Source organism: Schistocerca americana, chromosome 1 (genome assembly GCF_021461395.2).
Source record: "Schistocerca americana isolate TAMUIC-IGC-003095 chromosome 1, iqSchAmer2.1, whole genome shotgun sequence".
Classification (NCBI taxonomy): domain Eukaryota; kingdom Metazoa; phylum Arthropoda; class Insecta; order Orthoptera; family Acrididae; genus Schistocerca; species Schistocerca americana.
Genome location: NC_060119.1, coordinates 371,906,542 through 371,933,669, shown reverse-complemented (window position 1 = coordinate 371,933,669; position 27,128 = coordinate 371,906,542). Strand labels below are relative to the sequence as shown.

The 27,128-nt window shown below is 43.2% G+C and overlaps 1 protein-coding gene across 1 annotated transcript in view; it reads left to right on the top strand.

Annotated features, from left to right (window-relative positions):
• LOC124551169 overlaps positions 1-27,128 on the top strand; it is a 512,501-nt gene that overhangs the window by 467,170 nt on the left and 18,203 nt on the right. The window contains exons 6-9 of the mRNA XM_047126185.1: positions 11,973-12,172; positions 19,372-19,556; positions 23,794-23,896; positions 24,508-24,669. Coding sequence (XP_046982141.1) covers positions 11,973-12,172; positions 19,372-19,556; positions 23,794-23,896; positions 24,508-24,669 — 650 coding nt within the window. The remainder of the gene's footprint in view (positions 1-11,972; positions 12,173-19,371; positions 19,557-23,793; positions 23,897-24,507; positions 24,670-27,128) is intronic.

Genomic DNA, 27,128 nt, shown 5'->3' with positions numbered 1-27,128 from the left:
TCTCATGTCCAAATGTTTATGCAAAATATTATATACCCTTTCATTCGAGATGCCCACAGCACTAGCAATCTCACGCACCTTAACTATAATGTCATCCATAACCATATCATGGATTTTATCAATGATTTCTGGAGTCGTAACCTCCACACGGCGTCCAGAACGTTCAGCATCACTTGTGCCCATATGGCCACCCCGAAAATTTTGAAACTATTCTAATCGAAGGTGTAGAGTCACCGTAATGTTTATCAAGCTTCTCTTAGTCTCCTGAGGCGTTTTGCCTTTCATAAAGTAATGTTTAATCACCACACGAAATTCTTTTTCGTCCATTTTTTGACAATCACTCGACTTCCTCGATTCACCCTAATGCCAAACTCAAAGAAATAGACCAATATGGCTGAAACTTGGTGTGCGTTCTTTCCAAAGATGCTACTAACTAAACATGACCTCGATACGCGCCGGTGGTGCCATCTCCCGGACTTTGGACGGACCTTTCAAACGCCCCTCATACTATTAACTGCATGAAATCAACCTTACGACTGATTGCCACAGCCCTACCTAACTAGCTACTGCGAAGTAAACACCATTCTTCAGTTAATGTGAGGCTTATCTATGTCTCCTCATGTATACGCGCTTAGCGCGCTCGTGTATGTGTGTGCGTGAAAGAGAGAGAGAGAGAGAGAGAGAGGGAAGGAGGGAGGGAGGGAGGGAGGGAGGGAGGGAGGGAGGGAGAGAGGGAGAGAGAGAGAGAGAGAGAGAGGAAAAAAAAATTCTCGAGCGGATGGAAACCTCCGTTTCCGCCGGCTGCTGGTGTGTCCGGTCCGCGATAATGCCAGTCCTGTGCGTTAGAGCGTTAGTGTGTTGCGGTCGTCGCCCTGGCGACATGCGTGAGCTCGTGCTGCATCTATTCTGTGCGCTCTTTTAGGACGAAAGACTCGCATTTTGTGATAATTTTCAGTTGAGGCGTTTGAAATTATCCAGTTGAAACGTTGCATTGTCATATAGGCCTACTTCACCGAACTATACTTTCGCTCAGGGTGTATGGCCAGGAAACTGAAATTAGTCTTTAGCTTTTTCACTCTGGATGTGTAAAATGTGCCAGTTTTGTTGTAACATTCCAAATCTTCGAGGCTTCTCTTCACTTATTATATCAACTTGATGGTGGTGACTGTATCGAAGTTTAGTTTGTGTCCGGTGTTGAGGACGATCTGTGAGCGATCACTCTCTGAACGTGATTTTTTTTTTTTTTGTGTAGTGTAGCGTTTTGTCGATCCGGATTCTATAGCTGAACGCCACTGACATGGCTGATTGTTTCACAACTGCGGATCCTGCAAGCAGAAATATTACACTAGAATTCAGGTTTGGAGAACATAGTCTGAAAGAAGACAAGGCTGAATTATCTTAGACGGCATTTCTGCTTATGTGGGAAGAAATCGAAGTAGTTTCTGATGGAAGGCAGACACCAGCGTATATGAAAGAAAGAGTATAAATGCAGCGGGTTGTGTAGAACAAGTTTATGGAAGCTTAGCTACTGTTCACGGCATTTGCGACATCAGTGTGTCGTCTGCATCACACACAATTTATTACTAAAGGGTAATCTAACTGTCAGCGTCTGTGCCTCTGTTTTAAATTGTTTCATGCATTTAGCATAAAGATAATTTCCCGTTCTTGATTTACCTAACTGCCTCGAAGTATGGACAGGCTACAACTGTCACCTAAATACCAGGTTAACGATACTGTTATTGAATACAGAGAGCTTTCGTGCGGTAAGCAGTAGCAAAATTGCGATGTGGTATTATAAGCCATTTTATGGCCCTTGTGAATGATCAGTCGGAATCTTATAACACTGCAGTGAGGAACTGAACGACCATTCACCACCATCCACAGAGCAGCACAAGTTGGTTCTGAAAAACAGTTTGTGGTCTGCCCAGATGCAACAAGTAGCAAGGCAACTGCAACATCATAGCCAGGTGGCGAATTGGAGTAATCAACTAATGATTTCGAGCAATTGGCTAATTATCTGGAGTAGCTAGGTAGTGAGTTGGATTTGGTGGCCAGTTGGTTGGAGAATCCAGTTAGTAAGTTGTAGTGGACGTCTAGTGGATTGGAATTAGTGACCATTGAGTTGGCTGGGTGACCACTGAGTTGGGTAGGTGACCATTCCGTTGGAGTTGGTGGCCAGTGACTCACGGTAGGCAGTGAGCGAGTGGAGTAGGTGGCCAGCGAGTTGGAGTAGGTGGCAAGGCAGTCAGTACATTCGACCATGGCGAGCGGCAAACCTCGATCGGGTGTTCTGTGGTGGTGCTGCCCGTGTGTGGCGCGCCCCGACGAAGTGGACGCGCCCGAGCTACACGTGCTGTGCACCAAGAGGCCTCTCTTGCCGCCTCTCAGGTCACGTGACTCACCAGCAGGGATCACCGACGCCGTCAACGGTGCCTACGCGCACGATCCAGAGGTCTCCGTAGTCGCCCCCTCCGACGACGAATCAGAAGGTAAACTGCCGACCTCGTCAGCCGAAGAATTTCTACCAACCAGGTCCCTGCGGTTTTTTCTTTTCGGTGTCAAAAGCTAAAAAATCGGTGGTAATGCTTCACAGTTCACGCACAAGTTCCCAGATAATATGTGCGTGTGAGATGGATGTATAACTGTGCCGTTTTGTGTGTGTGTGTGTGTGTGTGTGTGTGTTTGCGAAGACCTTGTTATATTATGTTAACGGGGGACCTAGAAACGCCGGAGAGGCTCCGTCCCCGCCGCAGCCGCAGTGGTCCGCAACCCCAAGACGGCTAGCGCAGTCCACTTCACCCCTCCGCCACCCCACACCGAACCCAGGGTTATTGTGCGGTTCGGCACCCGGTGGACCCCCCAGGGAACGTCCCACACCAGATGAGTGTAACCCCTATGTTTGCGTGGTAGAGTAATGGTAGTGTACGCGTACGTGGAGAACTTGTTAGCACAGCAATCGCCAACATAGTGTAACTGAGGCGGAATAAGGGGAACCAGCCCGTATTCGCCGAGGCAGATGGAAAACCGCCTAAAAGCCATCCACAGACTGGCTGGTTCACCGGACCTCGACACAAATCCGCCGGGCGGATTCGGGCCGGGGACCAGGCGCTCCTTCCCGCCCGGAAAGCCGTGCGTTAGACCGCACGGGTAACAAAGCGGGCTTGCGAAGACCTTACCTTTAGTCTTTTGTTTAGTTTACAAAAGGCGAGCCCCGAACAGCAGATTTTCAAATACGGGAATCCTGTGGGTTTAGTTTTCTTGTAGTTGTTGGTTACCCACGTTTGCAGGTCCACATTTCTATTATATATTTCATGTGACCTGAATTTTATAAATAACGAAGAAAAACATTGAGTAATGTTTGTCTATTATTGATCCGTACACAAACACGAACATGAGTACGATACACAGCAATATCTCGCTGGATCAATTTTGTCACCTTCACGTGAGGCAAAAACAATACAGCGCCATCTTGAAAACATACGCACATTTGCAACTGAGGCTGCGCCTTTTGTTCTAGTGTATTGTGACGTCATTCCCACCGCGTCAGACAGCAGTACGTCGGAATTACGTTGTTTCTTATGAATACGGTTCAGTTTCATTCAGTTTTAAAGTTGATGACGGCTATAATTCATTGCATCCAAATGACATTAGCAATCCGTCACAAATTGGCGGTTCTGTTCGCAAGCAAATTGTTTGCAACATGCTAACTGAACTGGATTGAAAGAAGGCGGAAAAAACTGAAAACATACAAAAACAAAAATCACTAGAAAAATGCTAAAATAAAAATCAAACAGAATGTTACCGTGATGTATATCGAACGATTCCGTCTTGTCAAAGGATTTTGTATTTGTATTACATTCTGTGGAACTAGGGACCTAGAAACGACGGAGAGGCTTCGTCCCCGCCATAGCCCTCAATGGTTCACAACCTAACAGGCTATAGCAGTCCACTCAAACTACCGCCGTCCCACACCGAACCCTGGGTTATTCTGCGGTTCGGCCTCCAGTGGAGCTCCGCCCCCCCCCTTCCCACCCCCCCCCCCCACCCCCACCACCCTAAGATCCACTGGAAGTACTATGTTAAGCGGGAGGTGAGGAAACTTGAATTTCATAGTTGAGCGTCTGCACATAAGCCACACATCACGTCGGTAAACGCCAACGACGTCTTGCTTGCTGTAGGGAGCGTAAACATTGGACGATTGAACAGTGGAAAAACGTTGTGTGGAGTGACAAATCACGGTACATAATAATGTGGTGATCCGATGGCAGGGTGTGGGTAGGGCCCGATGAGCATCTTCTGCCAGCGTGTGTAGTGCCAACAGTAAAATTCGGAGGCGGTGGTGTTATGGTGTGGTTGTGTTTTTCATGGAGGGAGCTTGCACCCATTGTTGTTTTGCGTGGCACTATCACAGTACAGGCCTACATTGATGTTTTAAGCACCTTCTTGCTTCCCACTGTTGAAGAGCAATTCGAGGAAGGCGATTGCATTTTTCAACACGATCGAGCACCTATTCATAATGCACGGCCTGTGGCGGAGTGCTTACACGACAATAACACGCCTGTAATGGACTAGCCTGCATAGAGTCCTGACCTGAATCCTATAGAATACCTTTGGAATGTTCTGGAACGCTGACTTCGTGCCAGGCATCACCGACCTACATCGATACCTCTTCTCAGTGCAACACCCCGTAAGGAACGGGCTGCCATTCCCCAATAAACCTTCCAGCACCTGATTGAACATAAGCCTGCGCGACTGGAAGCTATCATCAAGGCTAAGGGTGGGCCTACACCATATTCCAGCATTATCGATGGAGGGCGCGATGAAATTATTAGTCATTTTCAGCCAGGTGTGCGGATACTTTTGATCGCGTAGTGTAGCTAACACCGGCAGGATCGAGTATGGCTCTTGTCATCTTTGATTAAATGAAAGTCCGAACACATCAGGCATATTGTTTGACTTTTTGAATGAACTGGAGCTTTACTGAACTCTTCTCTAATCACAGCTCCATTACGTCGAAGTCATCTGTCGGATGACGTAGAGCAGTAGTTATGACACGGGATTCGCACTCATGAGGTACGGAATTCAAATCTTCTCTCCGGAAACAGCTCGAGACGAATGATGGTTTCCTTGAGAAGGGTGCAACTGATTTCATTCCTCATCCTTGTTCAATCTGAACTTATGCTCGAATGAGGTTGTACTGGTTTTAACAGACTAGCTTTGTATTCTGGATGATGCAGGGTTCATTCTCCATCCAGCCATCGTAATTTTGGCTTTTCCTGGTTTCCCAAAATTACTTCAGGCAAAAAATGCCATGATAGCTTCTGCAGGGCTACGGCCGACTTCCTATCACATTCTTATTGAAATAATCCTGTATATAAATACCTGTGCGGTATGAATTCTTTTTTTGTGAAGCTGTTATGCCATGAAAAATCCTATCTATATAAATAAAAATGTAAATGTTCGTTTGTTCAAAATCGTCTATCTCCGAAAGTTCTTGAAAGATTGCTTTGAAATTTTGATACAACATTGCATTCTAATACAGGCGTGTTTTTAGGTACGTGTAACTTTTCGAGATTTTTTGTAACATTTACAGTTTCTATGTAAGTACAAAAGTAGATATTCGTTTCTTCAAAATCTCAAATCTCCGAAAGTTCTTCATGGGTTACTCTGAAAATTTAACACGACGTTGAATTCTATTACGGGTGTGTTTTAGGTACCTAATTCATTAATATATGTATATTTTATTAGGTATAATATATATGTAATATGTAACGGGATAACATTGTTACCAGAAGTATCTAAAAGCGCCTTTCCAATTTACTTCAAATTATTAAAATGGTTCAAATGCCTCTGAGCATTATGGGACTTAATATCTGAGGTCGTCAGTCCCCTGGAACGTAGAACTACTTAAACTTAACTAACCTAAGGACATCACACACGTCCATGTCCGAGGCAGGATTCGAACCTGCGGTCGTAGCGGTCGTGCGATTCCACACTGAAGCACCTAGAACCACTCGGTCACTGACGCCGGCTCAAAGTTTTACACGTCACTGTAATACGCATTGAGAGACACAGAGACTATGTACTTTCTGCACACATAGTGTTAACAGCAACGTCTGTATTTTTTCAGGGTTAATTCTCAGCGTTAATATCGTTGTCAGCAAACAGAAAGTTGTATTTATGACTTACTGGTTTGTGATTAGAATGCTTCTGCAGTTTCTGAATTTGCAATAACACTAAACTAGGCTCAAGGTCAGAGAGAGAGGGGAAGAAGAAATGGACTGAGGGATGGTAGGAAACGGAGACGAGCAGAGAGAGAGAGAGAGAGAGAAACAGGGGGAGGGGGAGGGGGAGGTGACGTACTGAGAGAGGGAAAGCAGGAGGAGTTGGACAGAATGTGGGGAGAGGAGGCTATGGACAGAGAAAGGGAGAAGGAGCAGGAAATTGACAAAGAAAGGGTGCGGGGGAGATGAGGGAGATTAGGACGTATATCCAATTCCCATACATATTAGAAACGTGTGCTTTCGCTTTCCTTTCTTTTTCATTTAAGCAGACTGAGCCTCGGCAAAGCATAGCCGGATATAGTTAGTATATTTATGAAAGTGCTCCGCTCCGATGTTTTAATTTTCAAAGCTTTTCATCACCTATCGAACCGTACGGTACTTCTAATTCGATTTCGACTGGTATTGCTTTAGGGACTTCCCACAAACCGAAATGTGCGTGCGGCACCATCGGCCGCGAGACCCTTTCTAGTGAGTTCGACCGCCTAGTTCAAGTATTTTGACGCCTCTTCGCGCACTTACGCGTCGGTGATGATGATGATGATGATGATGACAAAGACACATCCAGTCCCGAGCGGAGAAAATCCCCGACTCGGCCGGAACCGAACCCGGAGCCTCTGATTGAGAGTCAGCTACGCTAACATTAAGACCGCAAGGTGCTGGCGAACTTTCCGCAGAAGCGACAGCGTTATTCCCTCCTGCGAGAAATGCACCCACGCTGTATGCGGAAACTGATTGAAGGATCCCCCCATTATTTAGGGATCGAGTGAAATGGTGGTGTGGTGAATGGAGGCACAGGATTTTCAAACTGGATGAGCCAGTTAAAACCCTGTCCTGTCATCGTGATTCAGGTTTTCCGTACTCACATAAATTGGATTTATATACTCTGCCACGTCAGAACCCCTCCTTCACATCACCGTCGACAGAACGTTACACTTCACCTTCACTGTTATACTAGTCAGAAATACATCTTTATGTCTGCAGATTGAGGAGCTTTTATAAATATAACAGCAGCAATTGTTCTTAATGGATATAATAGTGAATCAGTTGTAAGGAGAAAACTAAATAAAATTTATATTTCTAAATAATGTATATAATACATCAGATTTTCAAAAAATTACTCTAAGCACTATGGGACTTAACATCTGAGGTCATCAGTCCCCTAGACTTAGAACTACTTAAACCTGACTAACTTAAGCATATCACACAAAACCATGCCCGAGGCAGCATTCGAACCTGCGACCGTAGCAGTAGCGCGGCTCCGGACTGAAGCGCCTAGAACCGCTCAGGCACAGCGGCCGGCCATCAGATTTTACTCTTGAAGATGGTATTGAACAACAGCCCATATTTCTATAAACTCAATTACTTCCGGACGCAGACTTTTTCAGGATAGAACTACCATGGTTATAAAAACAGGAGTATAAAAATAATGATTTAATGATATGTGTCAGGAGAAACGTAATTGGTGTCGTCGCTTTATTATGTAAATTTATATATCTTTAAAACACTATTGACAAAGCTTTTCAAGTTCATCATTCATGATGGACGAAATAAAAACAAAATCTGTCGTTTGTAACGACCCGCTTTGAGGTCTTAACTCTCATCTTCAGGCTGTGTCGTTTTAAATTTTTATCTACGGCGCCCATCTGGGGTATGTAAGTTTTCTGCTGTAAGACCACAACGCCGCCTTCCAGTTGGATACTAATGCAGATGCTGGAGATCGAAATGTATAACTTATCTTTAGGTAGTGTTGCTTTAAAGCACTGAAACACATCGTACAGCATTATTAAAATCATTTGTGACTATTTACCGATGTCTGTGTGATTTATGTGGGCCGTTCGGTTTTTATTTATTTATTCTTCAACCTCTGAAAGGCGAAAATAAGACATGTGTACTGGTATGTAAAAAAATTATTTTATTACTATATGTAACACTTATGGTAACTTTTCGACATAATCAACGTAACGGATGAGGTACTTGTCGTACCTGTGGACAAGCTTTCCAGTAGCCTCTCCATAAAGTGTTACCGCTAATGAATTGAAATGAGCCTTGGCATTGTCTTGAAGTTCCTCGTTAGTTAGGAAGCGCCGCCCTCCTACGCATTTTAGGAAGGAAAAAGGAAAAATTGAATGTTACTCGGCACTGGGTTGGAACTGTATGGCGGGTAATTGAAAGGTCGTTTGTAATAAAATGCTTGACTTCTTGACCCTCTTTCATTATGCACATCAACTTGGCCGTCTTTAAATTTTCGATACCATTCGTACACATCACCACTCGTAAGGTTTTCTCCATACACACGGCGCAGTCTTCCATGAATTTCTGCTGCACTATTCTTTTCTGCTTTCTGGAAACGAATAATGTTTCCCGATTGTCACATAGTGAAAGAATCAATTGCGACGGCCATTTTTATGTGACTGCAGCTCAACGCAGACTGACGTCTTGATCTCGGCAGTGAAAGAGCGTGTGTGGTGCGGAGATACGCGGTCGCCTATTGTGCACACAACCCGCCTAGCGCTTATGCTGTGCGATCGGAGACTAAAGAAAAAAAAATTTCTTAGTTATCCTCATTCATTCATCATACACAGTTACTTAAATCTTCCGTATAATTGTTTTGCTGTGGAATCCCATCAGGCAACCTTAAAATACAAGTATATATCCTTAAAAAATACGATAATATTCTTCTCCAGCACCATTGAGATTATATAACTTCAAATTGACAACATTTTATCAGCCTTTCAACACAGTTTTTCCTTGAAAAATATTCCATCAGACTTCCAATAAATAGGCCAGTCGTAAATATATTTCCTTACTTTGTTGAGTTTATTTCGTTCTTACTGTACTTGATGTTCTATCAGTATACATGAACTCTGCAGAACCAGGTGACAGTCTGTCGTGGAGCGTTGGAACTAACTTTAATGCTCATTCCAGATTTCTAAGAAAATTTTTAGACTTCTTGTTTAGACTTCAGGACTGTTTTTATCGCGGGCCGGGGTAGCCGAGCCGTTCTAGGCGCTACAGTCTGGAACCGCGCGACCGCTACGGTCGCAGGTTCGAATCCTGCCTCGGGCATGGATGTGTGTGATGTCCTTAGGTTGGTTAGGTTTAAGTAGTTCTAAGTTCTAGGGGACTGATGACCTCAGATGTTAAGTCCCATAGTGCTCATAGCCATTTGAACCATTTGAACTGCTTTTATCTCTAATAGAACTTTTTCTAGACATAACAAAAATGGAAGGAGGAGAAAGATCACGCGGTTATTGGTGGACGGAAGACAGAATTTTTTTGTTGAAATATTGGCACACCAGTTTAAGACAGAGGAACGTCTCATTTAGTGGCTTGGCTTTTCAAGTACCGCTAAGTGAAGCGAAGTGTGACGATGTTATAGTTTTATATTGTTCTTTCTGCTTCTACTTCTTTAATGCTTTCTTCTTAAAACTGTCAAAACAGTTAGGCGCTAAGTCGTGGAATCTAGCATTGTATGAGGTTACAACATATTATCTGTATTATTACCAAGGATGAAACGAAAAACTTCGTTGGAACTTGTCGAGTTGAGAACATTAGTGTTTGGCACAATTTCCGCAGTGTTTCACAGCAAAACATATAAAGAACTCTTTACTATGGTATTTATAGGTACTCAACAGCTACTACAATGCAAAAATCTGTTCATCATAAGAATAATCCTGATGTAAGCAAACACAAACGCGATGATTGGTCAGAAGCCGTAGCACACGTACACTGGTGTTGTTACGCTCTTGGAAGTAGGTCATACGTATGTATTAGATATACAGGGTGGCGCACGAAATGTGTTACCATTTTGTATTTTAATATAAACTTTATTGTCAATACAATCTGAAAGGAACATATACTACAATGAAGAGCCGTCCACGACGTTCCACTGGCCCCAATCCACCGCTATTTGCGAGGGAGCTCGTTGGAGCACACGGTGGAGCTCTTTTGTGTTTTCTGATGAAAGCCAGTTCTACCTTGTGGCCAGTCATAGACGTGTGTTGTTTAGAAGGCGGCCAGCTGAGGGCATGCACCCAACCTGTCTGCTTGGTAGACACACTGGACCTACACCTGGAGTTAAGGTCTGTGGTGCTCATGGTTATCTCACTCATCCTGACTGCAAATTTGTGCATCAATCTGGTGATTCGACCTGGTGTGCTACCATTTATGAGCAGCATTTCATGTGGTGCATTTCGGCATTATTGTATTGTATTGTATTGTATGTTAACCGGGGACCTAGAAACGCCGGAGAGGATCCGTCCCCGCCGCAGCCGCAGTGGTCCACAACCCCCTACGACTACCGCAGTCCACTTCACCCCTCCGCTGCCCCACACCGAACCCAGGGTTATTGTGCGGTTCGGCCGCCGGTGGGCCCCCCAGGGAACGTCGCACACCAGACGAGTGTAACCCCTATGTTTGCGTGGTAGAGTAATGGAGTACGCGTACGTGAAGAACTTGTTTGCGCAGCAATCGCTGACATAGTGTAGTTGAGGCGGAATAAGGACAACCAGCCCGCATTCGCTTAGGCAGATGGAAAACCGCCTAAAAACAATACACTGACTGGCCGGCTCACGGGACCTCGACTAAGTCCGCCGGGCGGATTCTTGCCGGGGACCAGGCGCTCCTTCCCACTCCGGAAAGCCGTGCGTTAGACCGCTCGGCTAACCGGGCGGGCTTCAACATGATAACGCTCGCCCACTTACCGCTGTTGTAACCCAACATGCTCTACAGACTGTCGACATGTTGCCTTGGCCTGCTCGATCACCAGATCTGAGTCGAATCGAGCACAAATGGGACATAGCAGGACAACTCGATTGTCACACAACCAGCATTAGCTGCCCCTGTATCGATTGACCGGCCGCGCGGGATTAGCCGAGCGGTCTAACGCGCTGCATTCATGGACTGTGTGGTTGGTCCCGGCGGAGGTTCGAGTTCTCCCTCGGGCATGTGTGTGTGTGTGTGTGTGTGTGTGTGTGTGTGTGTGTGTGTGTGTGTTTGTTTGTTTTTGTCATTAGGATAATTTAGGTTAAGTAGTGCATAAGTTTAGGGACTGATGATCTTAGCAGTTCAGTCCCAGTAGATTTCACACACATTTGAACAAAAAAAAAAAAAAAAAAAAAAAATGGTTCAAATGGCTCTGAGCACTATGGGACTTAACATCTATGGTCATCAGTGTCCTAGAACTTAAAACTACTTAAACCTAACTAACCTAAGGACGTCACACAACACCCAGTCATCACGAGGCAGAGAAAATCCCTGATCCCGCCGGGAATCGAACCCGGGAACCCGGGCGCGGGAACCGAGAACGCTACCGCACGACCACGAGCTGCGGACACATTTGAACATTTTGCTTCGACCGACCAAGTGCAGCAGCCATGGAACTTCAACCCGCAAACTGACATCTCGCACCCGTACAGCGGATTGCATGCACGTTTACTTGCTTGCTTTCAACATTCTAGCGGCTACACCGGTTATTAATGTAGAAGTATTTCACATTTGCAATGGCTTACCTCGCGCTTACCTTAACCTGCGATTCTGCTATGTTAATGACTTAAAAATTTTCGTAGACAGATGTGTTCCCGAAATTTCATTACTCTACATTAATTACTTTGTGGCGTTGCAATTTTTTTTCCGTCAGTGTGTGAGGGGTAGGAGCTGCTGTGGTGACGTCAGTACGTGTTGTTACAGGCGAGGACGTCGCGCAAGGGGAGGAGCCGGTGTCCACGTCGCTGCACCGGCCTATCAGCAAGAGCGCCACGCCCTCGCCCGTCGTGGGCGGCGCCGCCTCGCGCAAGAACTCCACCAGCCTCAGCGTCGCCGGCGACTTCGCCGCCGCAGCCGCCGACGGCGACGACACCAAGCTGCGGCCAGGCCTCTCGCCTCTCGGGGTAAGCCGCGGCGCCAGTGTTGACGTCTTTGGCTTAATCAGATGAAGCAATATGGTTCCCGGGACTTTTTCAAGTCTCAAACCTCTACCATGTATAGATGTAGACTTAATCGACGAGTCAAAATTGGTGCTAAGGTCAGGATTTGAATCTTGGTCTGCAGCTCAGTAGACGGGTGCGCTAACCACTACGCCATCCTGACACAATGGTTTTGCACAACTGCATGGACTACCCTATCATAGCTTCCTCCTTGGTCCAAATTGCCATTCAAGCTCAGCCCACGTGGTATTCCCCCTAACTCCAACAGCATTGAAGCATTTCCTTCGAGGCTCAGGTGCTGTTCCAATACAGCTATAGAACCTCTGAACCAAAGTTTGCGTTCAAATCTCCCTGTAAGTTTTTATGTCTCTCGGACTTCAAGAGGAATACAATAATTCCAATCCCAAAGAAAGCAGGTGTTGACAGATGTGCAAATTACCGAACTATCAGTTTAATAAGTCACTGCTGCAAAATACTAACACGAATTCTTTACAGACGAATGGAAAAACTAGTTGAAGCCGACATCAGAAAAGATCAGTTTGGATTCCGTAGAAATGTTGGAACACGTGAGGCAATACTGACCGTACGACTTATCTTAGAAGAAAGATTAAGGAAAGGCAAACCTACGTTTCTAGCATTTGTAGACTTAGAGAAGGCTTTTCACAATGTTGACTGGAATACTCTCTTTCAAATTCTGAAGGTGGCAGGGGTAAAATACAAGGAGCGAATGGCTATTTACAATTTGTACAGAAACCAGATGGCAGTTATAAGAGTCGAGGGACATGAAAGGGAAGCAGTGGTTGGGAAGGGAGTGAGGCAGGTTTGTAGCCTCTCCCCGGTGTTATTCAATCTGTATACTGAGCAAGCAGTAAAGGAAATAGAAGAAAAATTGGACTAGGAATTAAAAATGGTTCAAATGGCTCTGAGCACTATGGGACTTAACATCTGTGGTCATAAGTCCCCTAGAACTTAGAACTACTTAAACCGAACTAACCTAAGGACATCACACACATCCATGCCCGAGGCAGGATTCGAACCTGCGACCGTTGCAGTCACGCGGTTAGGAATTAAAATCCATGGAGAAGAAATAAAAGCTTTTAAGGTTTGCCGATACCATTGTAATTCTGTCAGAGACAGCAAAGGACCTGTAAGAGCAGCTGAACGGGATGGACAGTGTCTTTAAAAGAGGATATAAGATGAACATCAACAAAAGCAAAACGAGGGTAATGAAATGTAGTCGAATTAAATCAGGTGATACTGCGGGAATTAGATTAGGAAATGAGACGCTTAAAGTAGTAAATGAGTATTGCTATTTGGGGAGCAAAATAACTGATGATGGTCGAAGTAGAGAGGATATAAAAAGTAGACTGGCAATGGCAAGGAAACTGTTTCTGAAGAAGAGAAATTTGTTAACATCGAGTATAGACTTTAAGTGTCAGGAAGTCGTTTCTTAAAGTATGGAGTGTAGCGATGTATGGAAGTAAAACATGGACGATAAATAGTTTGGACAAGAAGAGAATAGAAGCTTTCGAAATGTCGTGCTACAGAAGACTGCTGAAGATTAGATGGGTAGATCACATAACTGATGAGGAGGTATTGAATAGAATTGGGGAGAAGAGGAGTTTGTGGTACAACTTGACTAGGAGAAGGGATCGGTTGGTAGGACCTGTTCTGAGGCATCAAGGGATCACCAGTTTAGTATTGGAGGGCAGCGTGGAGGGTAAAAATCGTAGAGGGAGGCCAAGAGCTGAATACACTAAGCAGATTCAGAAGGATGTAGGTTGCAGTAGGTACTGGGAGATGAAGAAGCTTGCACGGGATAGAGTAGCATGGAGAGCTACATCAAACCAGTCTCAGGACTGAAGACCACAACCACAACAACAACAATTAGTTTGTCCAAGGACTCTATTTAGCTCTGTATAAAATTCATTTAATTTTTCCTTGAGCCACTACAGTAGGTGCGTAGCATTGATGTACAGTGATATTTCGCACATTTGTTCCAAAGCGTGCAGTTAATAGCCTTTCTGACACTGGTTTACATTCTATTCTGCGTCTTCTGCAAGTTTTAGATAGTAAGAGTCCTACACCGTTCCTCTGCAATGCATCTTCACCTTTCCGATCTGCATACAACAGCACTCCTCCTACATTTGTGTTTCAGTTTCTCCAGATTCTGGCCACCTTAGTTCACTTAGACCAAATACACTGAAGAACCAAAGATACTGGTACACCCGCCTAATATCGTGTAGAGCCCCCGCGAACACGCAGAAGTGCCGCAATATGACGTGGCATGGACTCGACTAATGTCTGAAATGGTGCTGGAGGGAATTGGCGCCATGAAACCTGCGGGGCTGTCCAGAAATCCGTAACAGTACGAGGGCGTGAAGATATCTTCTGAACAACACGTTGTAAGGCATCCCAGATATGCTCAGTAATGTTCATGTCTGGGGAATTTCGTGGTCAGCGGAAGTTTTTAAACTCAGAAGATAGTTCCTGGATCCACTCTGTAGCAATTGTGGACGTGTCGCTTTGTCCTGTTGGAATTGCCCAAGTCCATCGGAAAGCACAATGGACAGGTATAGATGCATATGTGAAGTGGTATCTTCGGACATTTCCGAAAGAACAGATACCATCGGTGACCATGCAGTGCTCTAGAATGAAATGATAATTAAATCAAGACCGTACGCTTCCGACAGGTGTTGATACACATCAACGGGGACAGTTGAAAATGTGTGCCCCGCCCAGCACTTGAACTCGGGATCTCCAGTTTACATGGCAGACGCTCTGTCCGTCTGAGCCATCGAGGGCACAGAGGATAGCGCGACTGCAGGGACTTACCGCTTACACGCTCCCCGTGAGACCCACATTCCCAACTTAATGTCCACACTCTACATTCGTAGTGCCCCTGCCCATAACACTAATTACTCGCGCGCAATCTTACTGTGTCCCGTAAGAGTTCGGGCAATACGTGTGCATCGGCACAGAAGGAGGTCAATGGCCGGTTAGCCTTAACTATATGGAGATGGTATCTGTTCTTTCAAACATGTCCGCTTGATACAGTTTGAAACGAGCCTCGTCCGACCGGGCGACATGTTTCCAGTCATCGACAGTCTAATGTCCGTGTAGACGGGTCCAGGCGAGGCGTAAAGTTTTGTGTCGTGCAGTCATGAAGGGTACACGACTGCAGTAATTTGCGGAAGGGTTGCACTTCTGTCACGGTGAACACCTCTCTTCAATCGTTGTTGATCCTGTTCTTGCAGGATCTTTTCCCGGCCGCAGCGATGTCGGAGATCTGATGTTTTACCGGATTCCTGATATTCGTGGTACACTCGTGAAATGATCGTACGGGAAAATCCCCATTTCATCGCTACCTCGGAGATGCTGTGTCCCATCGCTCGTGCGCCGACTATAAAACTACGTTCAAACTCATTTAAATCTTGATAAACTGCCATTTTAGCAGCAGTAACCGATCTAACAACTGTGCCAGACACTTTCTTATTTTCTTTAGCACTTCAGTGTATGTCCAATGCATAGTTCTCCATATCTCTTTCCAGTTGTCTTGACCTTCCGCCTCTCTCAGTGTTCTTACATTCCAAAATTCAATACGGGTTTTCCTTTTCAGACCAAAGGTCATATCCTTAAGATCCATGCGGCTGTTTCTCATTTTAGCTTCTGTCATTTGAATTTTTTGGTGGTGCGCATTATCAACCCCCAGTTCCCGAGTGTACTGGTCGGGGCACCACCCGATGGCCTAGACACCTGACATGGTTTAATTCGAGGGCCCTACTCCGTAGACAGCTGGTCTTCATCTCGACTACAGAACGCTATCCGTCACTCGGCAGTGAGGACTGTATGCATCATCGTGAACCTGGTTACTAAGGATCTTCCGCCGCTCGCATTAGAGGACTGTACCTACTGCCACACAATCACAGAGAGGAAAAGGAAACGATAGGATACTAAAAGGGACGTTCTGAGCCACAGTTTCTCTGGATCCCCAGTGGAGATCTGCCCAGCTTGAGAGACCCAGCGGCTGTTACTCTACCACCGCCATCCCCCTCCACTTCATTGGAACACACAACCCCCCCCCCCCCCGCCGGCCGGGCGACAGTGTTTCGTTAAGGTGATGTTTCCTCAGAGGAGGGGGGCAGTGTTACCAGCCCAGAACCTTTATTTTTTTTATTTTTTTGTAAATGGGGCTTAAAAATTTCTGAAGGTATATGGAAATTTTCGGAAGCTATTTCGTGTATATACCCCTGGTGTCTCTCCTAAGTGTCCTTGGCGAATGATCTCTAATTTCATTTTCGCAATGTGTCGCTGGAGTCAGCTCATAAAAATAGCACTCCTCACGTCTTTTATGCTACGCCCAGTGTCGGGGGAAACGTTGGCTTGTTTTAAGTTACAAATAAAATGATTTTTAAGACAGAGTTTTATGTGCCGTTTCCATAAAGCAGTCGAAAATCAGTCTAACACGATATTCGTTTTAGCGATATGCGTTAACAGGAACAGTAAAGCAAGCAGCGAGAGCACCGCCCTCGCCCACGCTGGGTGCTACCGCCAAGCTACAGCTCGTCTACTGGTTATTCTTCGTGTTTTACTGTCCCTGTTAATTTTTCACAGCTGTATCGAAGGGACACGTAAAATTCCGACTAGAAAATATTTTGTTTGTAACTGGAAACAGCCGGCCGTTGTGACCGAACGGTGCTAGGTGCTTCTGTCTGGAATCGCGAGATCGCTATGGTCGCAGGTTCGAATCCTGCCTCGGGCATGGATGTGTGTGATGTCCTTAGGTTACTTAGGTTTAAGTAGTTCTAAGTCTAGGGGGCTGATGACCTCAGATGTTAAGTCCCATGGTACCTAGAGCCATTTGAACCATTAACTGGAAACAACCCCCCCCCCCCCCTTTTCTCTCGACATTGGGCGGCTCACGAAAGACGTGAAGAGCAGTATTTTTTCTTTTTTTTGCTGAAAGTTGAAAACTGAACTGCTAATGTCTACGAAACCAGCAGAGAAAATGCACTGACGACCCTTAGGAGAGACACCATACACAGGGTGAAGAAAAATTCGCTCACTCGCATTAAGCAGACGGATTCCTCACATACTAGCAATACAAAAATGTCTCTCTCTCTAAATTTCATCCTGCACATATTTCGGACAGTAAATGGACGATAAAGATTGGAAATCTGGCAAACTCTAATCACGTGTGGAGTAACTACCTCCGTCAGAATATAGCAGTAGTGTTGTGCAGTTGGCGCAGGGGATGTCGTTTCGGGTTGGCATGATGGAGATCGATGGTTCGATTGTCGGTCGAGACTTACTTGTTTTTATTTTCTAAAAGCAGCTGCGTGGTACGGTATCTGGCGTCTTAATCGTCATACAGCGATTACAGTGGGTCTTCTACAAAACATTTGCAGTTACATACTACGAACACAGAAATGTTTTCAATGGTCATCTCTTAAAGAAAGCTTTTGCATGTAGTGTATGCGAATTGTTTCGCACCACTGGAAACATTTCTTGTGCATCCTCCTCCCAATGGTCCCATCGTTTAATAACAACTATTATTGTTGCCACATTCAGTTCCATTATATTTCGGTTGGGACATGCGTCACCAGTGGGGCTAGCAACGTGCTTTGGGGGAGGGTACACAGAAACCAAGTTTGGAATCTAGAAGATGCAGCGAAACAGTTAGCATCCTCTACGTGCAGAAGGGTTCTTTAAAAGTTGACTTGTGAAAACGACTGTAGTTCAATTTCTTTGTTCGTAGTACACAACTGCAAATGTTTTGTAGAAGACCCACTGTAATCGCTGTAAGGCGATTAAGACGCCAGATACCGTACCACGCAGACTAGTTTTAACAAATAAAAACAAGTAAGCCTCGACATCCCGCATGCTAACCCAAAACACTATCCAACGCACCAACTGCTGAGCACTGTTTATCTGCTGATACAGGTACTTACCGTACATGTGATTACAGTGTTACCAGATTGCCAGTCTTTAACGTCCATTTCCTGCCTGAAATATGCGCAGGATGAAAGTTTGTGACAAACGTTTTTGTATTGCGAATATGTGAGGAATCGCGCTGCGAAGTAAGAGTGCGCCAGTTTTTCTTCACCTTCTATATACAGGAGGATTCTTATTGAAGTTTTAAAAAAACCCGAAGCGACGTAGACGACACTGAGACAAGTAATTAAACGTAAGAGAAACGTCAGGAAATACCTCAGAAACGGATGGAAAATGTTGAACGTATGACGGCATCAGATGATGTAATTCTAGATCGGCGTTAGTCGTTACAAGTCGGCCGATTTCGGGACGCGAATGTTTCATGTCGGCAGCTGCAATCAACAGTAGTGCGGGAGTATGAAGTAGCTTCTACCAAGTGATTGTAGTTAGTAAATACTACCCAGATTTTTTCTTGGGTATTCTCCCAAAACTTTTATGAGACCAAGTCAATAAATAAAGGTAATTTTATCTGCCTTGTATGTTGACAGGAGATGACAGAACTGATACAACAATGACAAGACGTAACCTCACTGTTGTTTTTGCGCCTTGACTCTTATTCGGAGAATGGCTGTGTTCATATAGTCCAATTAGCATCTGACGCAAAATGCTCAAAGCTGCGATGTTGTAGCGACAAATGCTGTCTGCAGGCAGTTTGCATTCTGTGGACATAGAAAGTAGCTTTATAAGTCTGTGGCTCCTACATAAATCCCATCAAAACAAGTCAAAATATGATTAGTGATTTAATTGGGATAGTCCTAAATAAAACGCTAAATGGTTAATAAATGACAAACACTAAGCAATTATTATTTGAGAAAAGGCTTAGTCATCTGATGACTCATTTCCTTTCTCTTAGAGTCAATACACAAGGTCTGTTTAGTGCTCTAATTTAACCCATTCTGACTTGCGTGAAATACGACAGTCGTAGTTACTGCAGTAGGCTACAAATAAAGGACACCAGAACTTGAAGGTCCAATGAATAAGAAGCATTGCGTGGTATAGTGATAGCTAATTTTTAATACAGCAGACAGATTAACTGTCGATGATTTGCTTTGCTAGTATATACATGGACTCTTGTCAGCATGGTGACCGAATAAATTTGTATTGAATGTGAAAATACTAAATTATTTATGGACGATCGTAATAAATCAATTTTTTTTATTTGTCAACAGGCACGGAGCGATTCGCTTGCAAGTGTGTATTCTGGTGCTGGAGAGGGTCGATACGGGACTGTGGCAGTGCGAGGTGAAGTGGAGTTTGGCCTGCAATATAATTATAAAGCTGGAGCACTTGAAATACTTGTAAAGCAGTGCCGTGATTTAGCACCTGTTGACACCAAAAGGAACCGTTCGGATCCGTAAGTCCATCTTTGTGAAGTTTCATTCCATCCATGATGTTTGTAACTGTAACATAACATTCATATGCAAGAAATACTCATGCATAGTAGACTTACAAAGATGCCATCTGTGTAGAATAAAACAGCATCTTGTATATATTCAGGATGATTTTATCATTATGCTCTGTGGTAGGCTATATCTATTCATAAAGGTGCAATGCTTTTGCAAGATAATACATGTTATAAATTGAAAAATGAAAAACAAGAAACTCAGTTGATTTCTTCATATTAATGTTTTTCTTGTAAAATGATATTCTACTCATTACTAAAGTTGTTGGATGTGTGATGAACTATATCATCAAAAGGTGAACTCCACAAAATGATTTAAAATAGTGGAAATAGTAGTCAATAATTTAGTGTAGAATGTTAAGATTTAACATCACCTTTCGTTGAATGGATAGTAGCCTATTGTCTTTCTCATAGAATTTCCTAAAGCAGATTATATTTAATTAGGTGCTCACTGTGTCAAATAGCACGGGAACATTTCATTTTCTTAATTACAATAACACAGTTGCAAGACTGAAGTCAAGTATGCTAAACAGCAAATTTCAAGGAATTATGGGCTTCCAAGGCTGTAAAGCAGCCTTTGTCGAACCTTTCCGTGCATCTGTTACAGAGGGATTGTAATGAATGACGTTCATATGGGGAAGGGCAAAGAAGGTTATAGAACAATACATAAAGAAATAGCAACTGGTCAGTGAGTGAATGAATGTAAAGAGTTAGAAATTCCTGAGGATCAAGAGATTTGAAAATGGAAATTCATTCCTCAAAGATAGGTTTTGGTTGAGATTTCTGGCAGTGAAATCCAAATAGTTAGGGGGATGAACGTATGTGACCCCAGATCTGAAGGGTGCATTTTTGTATGATAACTGTATATTCTAATGGAAATTTGGCAGTGAGCAGGCCAATGACAGATGCGAACAAAGATCACAAAATAATTTTTGATGTAAATCTGTTTTATACACACATCAAAAAAAGTTTTGCATCATCCCGGTTCCCGGAACTCCTGAAGATAGACATTGACTGTGGATATTGTATCACAGACAAAGTCCCCGTGACTGTTCAGAGATGTCACTAAACCCACCCAAAGATGTAAACAACCATGCACGAGCAGCACCTATTAGACAGAGAGGGTCTGACAGCCGATCAGTTCCAGTCATTCCACCAGAAAGAGGTACACAGCTCATGTTCTCTGTAGCTCAACTATGCCTAGACGGTCAGTAACGCAGTTTGATCATGTCTGCATTGTTACTTTGTGCCAGGAAGGGCTCTCAACAAGGGAAGTGTCCAGGTGTCACAAAGTGAATCAAAGCAATGATGTTCGGACATGGAGGAGATACAGGGAGACAGGGACTGTCTGTGACATGCCCCGCTCAGGCTGCCCAAGGGCTACTACTGCAGTGGATGACCGCTACCTTCGGATTATGGCTCGGAGGAATCCTGACAGCAATGTCACCATGTTGAATAATGCATTTCATGCAGCCACAGTACTTCGTGTTACGACTCAAACTGTGTGCAATAGGCTGCATGGTGGTGCGCAACTTCACTCCTGACATCCATGATGAGGTTCATCTTTGCAACCACGACACCATGCAGCATGGTACAGATGGGCCGAACAACATGCTGAATGGACCGCTCAGGATTGGCATCATTCTCTTCACCAATGAGCTACAATCATCAGAGACGTGTTTGGAGGCAACCCGGTCAGGCTGAACACCTTAGACACACTGTCCAATGAGTGCAGCAAGATGGAGGTTCCCTGCTGTTTTGGGTTGGCATTATGTGGGGCCGACGTATGCCGCTGGTGGTCATGGAAGGCGCCGTAACAGCTGTACAATACGTGAATGCCATCCTCCAACTGATAGTGCAACCATATCGACAGCATACTGGCGAGGCATTCATCTTTACGGATGACAATTCACGCTCCCATCATGCACATCTTGTGAGTGACTTCCTTCAGGATAACGACATTGCTCGACTAGAGTGGTCAGCATATTCTCCAGACATGAACCCTATCGAACATTCCTGGGAATGATTGAAAAGGGCTGTTTATGGATGACGTGACCCACCAACCGCTCTGAGGGATCTACGCCGAATTGTCGTTGAAGAGTGGGACAATCTGGACCAACAGTGCCTTGATGAACTTACGGATAATATGCCTTGATGAATACATGCATACATCAGTGCAAGAGCAATTCTACTGATATTAGAGGTACTGGTGTGTACAGCAGTCTGGACCACCACCTCTGAAGGTCTTGCTGTGTGGTGGTACAACATGCAATGTGTGGTTTTCATGAACAATAAAAAGGGCAGAAATGATGTTTATGTTGATCTTTATTCCAATTTTCTGTACAGGAACCGAAATGATGCAAAACTTTTCTTGATGTGTGTAGTTGTGTGTGTGTGTGACAGGGATATGAGAGAGCATGGGAAAGGGGGGGGGGGCATAGTACTGTAATTCCAGAATTAGTGATGGGAACTGAGTAAGTGCATCAATTTTGCATTTGGAGTTTATTAAAGATATGCTCCAAAGAGGCATTTTCAGTAATTAATGGCAGAAATGTTCGCATTTTGTGATGTTTAAGACGTTTTGTGATTTGCTTGTGAACTGTCTCACTCCTAAGAAAACTTCCAGTGAGATCTCGACAGCAGTGAAGTGCAAGTCATCTGGCATAACATTGGTACTGCCAATAGTCTTGTCATTAGTGACATTTGTGGATGGTATTAATGAGTATTATTTTTAGCAGCATAATGATTACTATAAAATTCCTTGGGTCACTCAGACAGGGCAGCTTCTGTAAGCTACTGCTCAGGATGTATCCAAAATCTCAGAAGCTTTGATAACTTTTTTCACAAGAGAATGAATTATAATGCATCACTCATTAGAAAGATGTTCACCTTACTTCGTCATTGTTTCAGCTAACTATGGAACAACCATTGTATGTTTATGCAAGTATTTAGCCGTATCATATGCTCCTGCCACCTTGCCTCTAGCATCCCACAACACCACTTCTCTTTCCATGTGCACAACTGACAGCTGGATCTAAATTTGTATGTTCCTTCTATGTGACATAATTTACTGTAGTTTATTTTCTTTGATTTGATGAGCCCAGAAGTATTTTAATCCAGAGAAATTGACTGCTATAGAAGTCCAACATTTGCATATGTAACTTCTTATTATATATTTAAAAAATTAAACACTTTGCTCTTTTTGCTACTTATGTAAGTTTTATGGAAGTAAGTCCGGTTGATCTGTGGATGTCCTACAGGTGCTTTTACTTTTCTCTTTATATAACTCCTTCATGAGCTTGTCATGTTTCTAATCTACAATTCCTATAAAAATACTAGCTTCATTCTACAATTACCTGAGCACTGTGACTGATGTCTTGCTCTGCTTGTGTTCACTTTGACCTGGTATTCTGGGTAACGTTCCTATTTAATCCTTAAACAGTCACTATTTCTCAAGCCACCCACCTCAGTAGCTGAGCATATTAACACGCAACTTTTGGGATTTGGAGGCAGCAAACGTGGCCCAGATCAACTCTGCCTCAGCTGGTGAGACAGTCAACGTGAATGTGGTTTTTAGGCTTTTCCCACACCTAATTATGTAAATACAGGGCTGGTACACTTGTCCCAAATCAGATATATAACATGCAGACATTTAGAAAATATTCTCACGTCTGAACATGAGATTTATGCTAGACACAGACTGATGAGATACATAGATTTCTTACTGGGGAGTGGGCAGGGGAGGGTTTGTCGTGAAGGGCATATGCCCACCTACTGTCACTAATAATGCCATAACCCATATAATGATGCTGACCACTTACATGAGAAAAGGCAAGGTAGAAGAAGCACTATTTCCTAAATCGGTCTTCTGTCTTTGTGGATGAAGGAACATGTGGTTCCAAAATTTGCTTATGCAATTTTGATTTGCACCATTGTCTGTTACTTTGTAGAATTTATAATTCTGTTCTCTTGGAAGCCCTTCACTGATTTTATAAGTTTAAAATGAAATGTCCTTTGGTTTTCTGATAAATACAGTAAGGAACTTGATGGGGAATTTGACATTCTATCTCTGTGTAAAATGATTTTTTGTTTTGGCTTTATGTAAGAGCAGGTGTTGCTCCTGTCAATAAGAGCAAAGACCTAAGAGTGCTAACATTATTTACATTTGAAAACTGTTTTTGATTTTCAGATATGTTAAAGTGTATTTGCTGCCAGACAAATCTAAGAGCGGAAAACGAAAGACGAAAGTAAAGAAACATACTCTTAATCCTGTATTTGATGAAACCTTAAAAGTAAGTTATGTTTTTTTCAAACTCTTATTTTACATAGTTGTATGTGGTTCCTATCATGTCAATCAACTAAATAATTAATTGACGTGTTGACATATTTGTGGAAAGTAATTTGGATATAGATTCAAACTCTAGACTAGCCTGCCATTCCACAAAAGTACAAATACTTCCAACCAGATTAATTTATCTTTGTTATAACTAATGCATCCGTTGTTGTGAATCCATCCAGTTTAGACAAAAGTGAAATGAAACAAAATCATCTGACATAGAGTTAATGAGTAGATATAGCTGTGACATCAACTATTGCAAAACTGTAACTAGAATTAAGAAAAGTACCAAGTTTTTAGCCACAGAAACAGCAGTAAATGGTACAAGGCTTTATATCAATCTGAATGTAGCTTTCATTTTTTTTTCCTACCTCAGGAAATAATCATAACCTGTTACTTGCAAAGTGATGGATTGAAAGGATATTGAAATTTTGACTAATACAGTTCATTGGGAGAGGGAGACAAGACTATGAATTTACAGCTACTTTTAATATGTCAAAATAGCAAGTGCCAGAAAGCAATATGTCAGTTTAAGATTTCTTGTCTTAATGCACACATTATTTTCAGTTCCACATAACCTTGCATGGTTTGGAAACAAGAACCCTGTGGCTCACCGTGTGGCATTCAGACATGTTCGGGAGAAATGACTTCCTTGGAGAAGTTATGATGTCTTTGGAGAATAAGGTCTTTGATGATCCTACTCCACAGTGGTATCCTTTGCAAGAAAGGGTGAGTGACAATTGACATTTTAAATTTATGTAGTGTGTTCATTATGTTAAAACCATTTTCTGCAGGACAGTCTGCCAGCCACACACAGCGTGTGGTTCCTGTCCTTTTTTCAACTGATCACCGTTTGTAAACAATCGAATGACAGAATTTGTGGTGTGGTATGATTTTCAACATTTTTAAGTAAATTAAATGTAGCTGTTTTTGTGGTTGTGTGTCTCAGTTGCAAAATTTCAGTGTACAAAAAATCACTTATTCCTTCTTTCACATCTGGTAATGATTCGTTAATTTGAAAAAATTTCTTACCATAATTTTTCAAGTAAGCATAACTAAATTATACATTACAGAGCAATAGTTTGTCAGGCAGCCACATGAAATTATTCTGAAATGAAATCACAAGAAGATAGTTTTATTTTTTTCTTTATCTTTCCTCTCACTTCTATATTCACTTTTTGTTAAGGTCATGTGAGCTTATTTACCCACTGGTATTTGAGACTGAGCTTGCATTAACTTCTAGCATTGTTTACTGTGGGTGATCAACTGAACATTGTATGAATACTTCCCATTGCAATTATGCACATTATCTCCTTGAATTCGTATGAGCCAAATTCTCAAAGGATGGTTGACTGTTCCTATTTCTGTCAGTAAACAGCTGCTGGCATATGGCAATGGTTCTGCTGGAAACCAGCTTCACTCTGATGCCCTGATACATTTGATGTGGAGGATGATACATTTGATGTGGAGGATGTTGATCTGTTGCTACATCATGCAGACAAAACATTTCTGGTAGTCCTTTACATGTAAATAGATGATATTGTTACATAATATGTAACTTAATTATTCTAATTCAAGGAGTGCAGATATCGCCCTGGAGTTCTATTATTATTTTTTTTTTTACATTTAAAATGCAAATGTTTTAATGCACTCTCACTCAGTGATAACAGAAGTTCGTTAAAGTACATTTATTTAAGGTTTTACTATTGCTGTGAATCAGCTGTAAAGCTTTTCAAAAAGCAGAAACCACACAAAAAACTCTGCAGTGTCTCCGTACTGTTACTCTCTTCCAAATCCCTTCTACATTTTATGAGGGGCACTCAATAAGTAATGAAACAAATTTTTTTCCATGGTCAATTTCAGTTGAAAAAATGCGGAATTTGTTTGGAAAATTGTGGAATATTCGTGCTTTGGCCACTATAGATTCATGAAGCTCTAATAGGTGGCAGCACTATATGTTGCCTTCAAAATAGAGTCAGAGTGAAGTTGGATTCCAGCAGAACCATTGCCTGTATATCAAAAGATGTTTACTGATGAAAACAGGAACAGTCCATAAACGTCTAAGAATTTGGCTAATGCGTAGGTATGTTCCAAGCAGAGTGCTGTCACTGAGTTCCTTTGGCACAGATATTTATAGGCACATGCAGAATGTCTGCATAGACCTGGCAGTGAACGGAAACATGGTGAGTCATTGGGCAAGGCATTTGTCATCATCACAACAAGGTCACACAAACCTGTCTGATCTACAACTTCCCGGCCAGCCACACACAGCGTGTGGTTCCTTTCGTTTGAGGTGATCGATGGATCACAATCCAACACCTCGCTGCTTAACTGGACATCTTTGGTGGTAGAGCTGACTTACTTGTCCACCAGGTGGGGTATCAAAGGTGGGTGCCCATTAGGTTGCCTACCACTTAACAGAAAGCCATTACTGCTAACAGAAAACCACTACTGGTAAAAAGATCATCAGTGCAGAACTGCTTGTGCTTTATGAGGCTGAGCATTACAATTTTTTATTTAGCACATTGTCACAGGTGATGAAACACGGGCTCAGCACTTCGAACTGGAAACAAAACAGCAATCCATGGAGTGGCCACACCACCTCTCGTCCGAAGAAAAAGTTTAAAGCTGCACCCTCCGCTGTTAAAGTCATGGCAACATTCTGTTTGATATTCTTCCTCACAGTGCAACAATCAACTTGGAAGTGTATTGTGCTACCCTAAGGAAATTTAAGAAATGACATAAGCGTGTCTGTAACCACCAAAATGCAAACAAACTTCTGCACCTCCATGACAGTGCAAGGCCTCACACATGTCTGCACAACTGAGAGGAGCTCACAAAACTTTATTGGACTGTTCTTCCTCATACACTGTACAGCCCGGATGTTGCACCTTCCGACTTCCATCTATTTGGTCCAATGGAGGATGCACCCTGCAGGAAGCAGTATGTGGATGATGGGGAGGTGATTGATGCAGCAAGATGACGAGCAGTAGAGTGAGTGCTACTATGCTGGCATAGAGGCACTCCCAGTAAGGTGGCATAAGGCTGTCACATTGAACAGAGGTTATGTTGACAAATACGGTTTTCTAGCCAAAATAGTGGGGAATAATATGGTGTATTGGAATCATGAATAAAACCAACCTGCTTTCAGAATAAAAACGTGTTGCTTTACTTATTGGACACCCTTA